Genomic DNA, 3504 nt, shown 5'->3' with positions numbered 1-3504 from the left:
ATCTGTGATGACTCATTCATGATGGCTGCTGCCTAAGGGTATTTAAACTCGGCAGATAGCTGAACAAAATAAGAATTCTAAAACTGTTTAACGTAAAAGCGAAGGCGTCTAAATTCTTATGAGGTAGTCAAGGAGTATTGAATCCCGGAGACTATAGCAATTTAGAGATTTGTTCACTTTATCCTTGTCACGAAACTCGCTTGTAACAGTCATCCACAATGTGCAGTCACAAGTTGATAAAGTAATTTTCATCATAGATCATCGACTTTCATATTTATTTATCATAATAAATCGTTATGCCCTTTTAAAAACGAATACAATAGATCAATACCATAATATTTCCTTAAATTTGACATAATAAAATATTACTTAAATAACGACAAATTCCTAGTATAAGATCAGATAGATGGCTAATCGCTTACTAGCAATTATTTAAATATTGCGTTCAATTGTAGATGATTCAGATAATATATTTGGGTTAGCAATATTATTATTCTAACTTTTGATATTTAATGATTCTGATTAGACCTTTAACCATTAAATTATTTACAATGCCTAATTTCTTTTCAATCTAATATCCAATCTTGGTATTGTGATGAATATCTTCAGCATATTCATCACAAGCGTTACAAGACATAACACTATAATCAATTAATATTAGTTACCTTATGAGAACTCTTACTACAATACCGTTTAATTTACTGTAACAAAACAATAACTACTATAGTTCTTACTGTAAGTTATTATTAGTTATCTCCATACATAAATGTTAAACACTAAATTTAGTCATCTACTCTTTACGATGGTTCACACCGTGACAACACCGAATATAAATAAGTCAAAGTTACTATATCAAGTAAATTCGATGAACATGATTAGTTTTTCTTTGACAATTACAAGAGCAAAGATATTTATTATTATAATTAAAGATATCGCAGCAGTTATCCACATTCATAAGATCATATGTATAATTATTAAATTATAAAATATGTTTAACTTTTAGTGGAAAAATTAAATTGTGATCTGCAATTTGATTTTCTCGGAATTTGCATCGATTTGCTTGATATTACACCGCCATTCGCGACTAGAAACTAGGATAGATGGCCAATCTACGGTTCTCAAATTTTGCACGACTTGATGTTTTGGGAATTGCATCGAATATCTTGATATTGCGCCGCCATTTACAACTAGGAATTAAGAAGCCATATTCAATCGTAATTTGTTTAATAGCTATATAACCATCGGTTATATAATCTTTATCATTTATTTCCCTACTAAATTCGCTAATTTTGTAATCGGAAGTTTTATACCATTTCCCATCTAGACTTTGCATGTAGCATTTGTGAAAACTTTGAGTGCGGTAGATAAGTAGTATACTACGAGCATAAAGCAAACGTATTGAAAGATTTGATGCTGTAATGTCATAAACGAAATTCCAAGTATTATGTATAGGATCATATCTTTCAAATGTTGTAATTAATTCTTCATTATCATCTAGACCGCCGCCAATATAGATATAATTATCAACAACAACAGCTTGGCAGCATTTACGAGGAACATTCAGTAATACTACTTCTTCTCAAGTCTTGCTTTGTCTACTTAGTTTCCATACTTTGTTGGAACATTGACGATCCTCATTTAAGCCACCCGTAATATATATCTCGCCATTGTAAATGCAAGCAGCAAGGTAAGCTAAGGGTTGTGGTAAGTCAAAACCCCACACTGGAACTGTCCCTTCAGCTTTTCGGAAATCGAATGCAATTACCGAATTCAGAACTTCTTTCTCTACGTCTAAAAATTGAATACGAGTACATGATATAACTAAAATTAATTTGAAATCTCTCTATAAACAGTGAACATTCATTAGTGAAGGATTAGAAGTAACAAAAATTTGTCAAAACTTTTAGGTCACTATATTAATTCATAATTATAATTTATGGAGGTTTAAGTTGCATAGGTAGTATGATAATAACTGCAATTGATTTATTTGATAAAAAAATATCAGATAGTTTAGGTTTAAATTTATATCGTAGATAAATATAGACATCTGTGCATACGAGTTAGAATTTTGATGTCGAAATTTGACAAGTGTTACAGCTAATTCGGCGCCAAATACTATTATTGTATGGCCATATTTTCTACTGGCCAAAGATTATCGATAGACTAATTTTTTCAGTTTAACTGTATTAATGCCTCCAAAAACAACAACTTTATGACCAACACAAACAACTGCATAGATCAAGCGCACACACTCAAATAATGTAAAATCTCTAACTTTATCTGAAGTACTGGAAACAAATCTATAAAGAGGATAGCAATTGCATTTTACTATACCGTGTAAATTATAACAATCTTCTTTAATATCGGCTACGTGGACTAATATAACGCCAACAAAATCGATGTTTTCATAGTGCGTGCGTGGCTTCGTCGATTTATCGAAATAATTTTCATGATTTTGTCGGTAATGTTGAACTCGTCGTATCGTATTTAAATATTCAAGCGAATTTTCAATTTCATTCATATATCTTTCATCTATAGAAATTAAAGATTCCGGCAAAATGTATACTAAACACAAATGACATAAGAGAGATATTATCAATTTTTCCTACTGGATTGTAAGACAGTGTAATATTGTATTCTAAGTTGATGATATATTTAGTAATGTTTATCGTAGGTGTTGTATTCAACATGTGATAGATATTCTCGTTAGAAGCTAAAGTATTAAATATAGCTAGATTAGTAACTGTAATCCTTTGGAAGAGGAGCGCTACAGTGCTCACACTAGAGCTTCACATGAAAGGTGCAAACTATCCTGTATTTGAGATGCTAATACTGAAGTGTGTAGTAAGTAAGGTGCAAAGACTGTAAACACGTAAAAGTATATAAGCGAGTAGTTTAATATAGTAAGATAGATCTTTCTCGTTAGAGATCCTCAGCTAATCGATTACGTTGTATCTTTGTAAAGGAGGTTTTGTTCAATATAATCTTAATTTTCTAAAGTTTTAAAGATTCTTGATCTATCAACCTCACATGGATGTATCTGAATCTATCCAAATATTGAGAGATTTAAGTATCTGATCTTCATTAGTGATATTAAGATACTCACATTGTATTAATTTAACAAGTAAATTATAGGAGAGATCCTTAAGTGATTTAGTCTTGATACATCTAAAGAAATTGTCAGTGACTTAAGCTAGAATTTCATGCTATGAATCTTGTGCATGATAGTAATCAGCAAAAGCTGCTAATTGACAGCAATTTTTAGCGTTTAAGATTGTGATAAAGTAGCAATGGCATTGCTCCTGCAATTTCTTGATAGCCTATTTTAGTGCTAGCGTATAGACTGCCTGAACTCGCGATAATTTCATTAATGTTAACTTTAGCATATAACCATAAATTTATTTAATAACGATCGATACAATGCTATAATCAATCTTAATTACGTTAATTTTTGCTTCGTCCTTTTCCTTAAAATTACTAGTAAACATAGTACACAAATATTCA

General features: G+C 30.8%; 1 protein-coding gene across 1 annotated transcript in view; it reads right to left on the bottom strand.

Annotated features, from left to right (window-relative positions):
• Positions 1-1579: 1579 nt before the first annotated feature.
• TRIADDRAFT_61735 (uncharacterized protein) overlaps positions 1580-3504 on the bottom strand; it is a gene marked incomplete at both ends in the record, with an annotated part of 2031 nt that continues 106 nt past the window's right edge. The window contains 3 exons of the mRNA XM_002117652.1: positions 1580-1791; positions 2335-2532; positions 3107-3168. Of these exons, the coding sequence (XP_002117688.1) occupies positions 1580-1791; positions 2335-2532; positions 3107-3168 (472 nt within the window). The remainder of the gene's footprint in view (positions 1792-2334; positions 2533-3106; positions 3169-3504) is intronic.

Source organism: Trichoplax adhaerens, genomic scaffold, assembly GCF_000150275.1.
Source record: "Trichoplax adhaerens TRIADscaffold_27 genomic scaffold, whole genome shotgun sequence".
In the NCBI taxonomy this organism is placed as follows: domain Eukaryota; kingdom Metazoa; phylum Placozoa; class Uniplacotomia; order Trichoplacea; family Trichoplacidae; genus Trichoplax; species Trichoplax adhaerens.
This window is presented reverse-complemented; position numbering and strand designations above follow the sequence as displayed.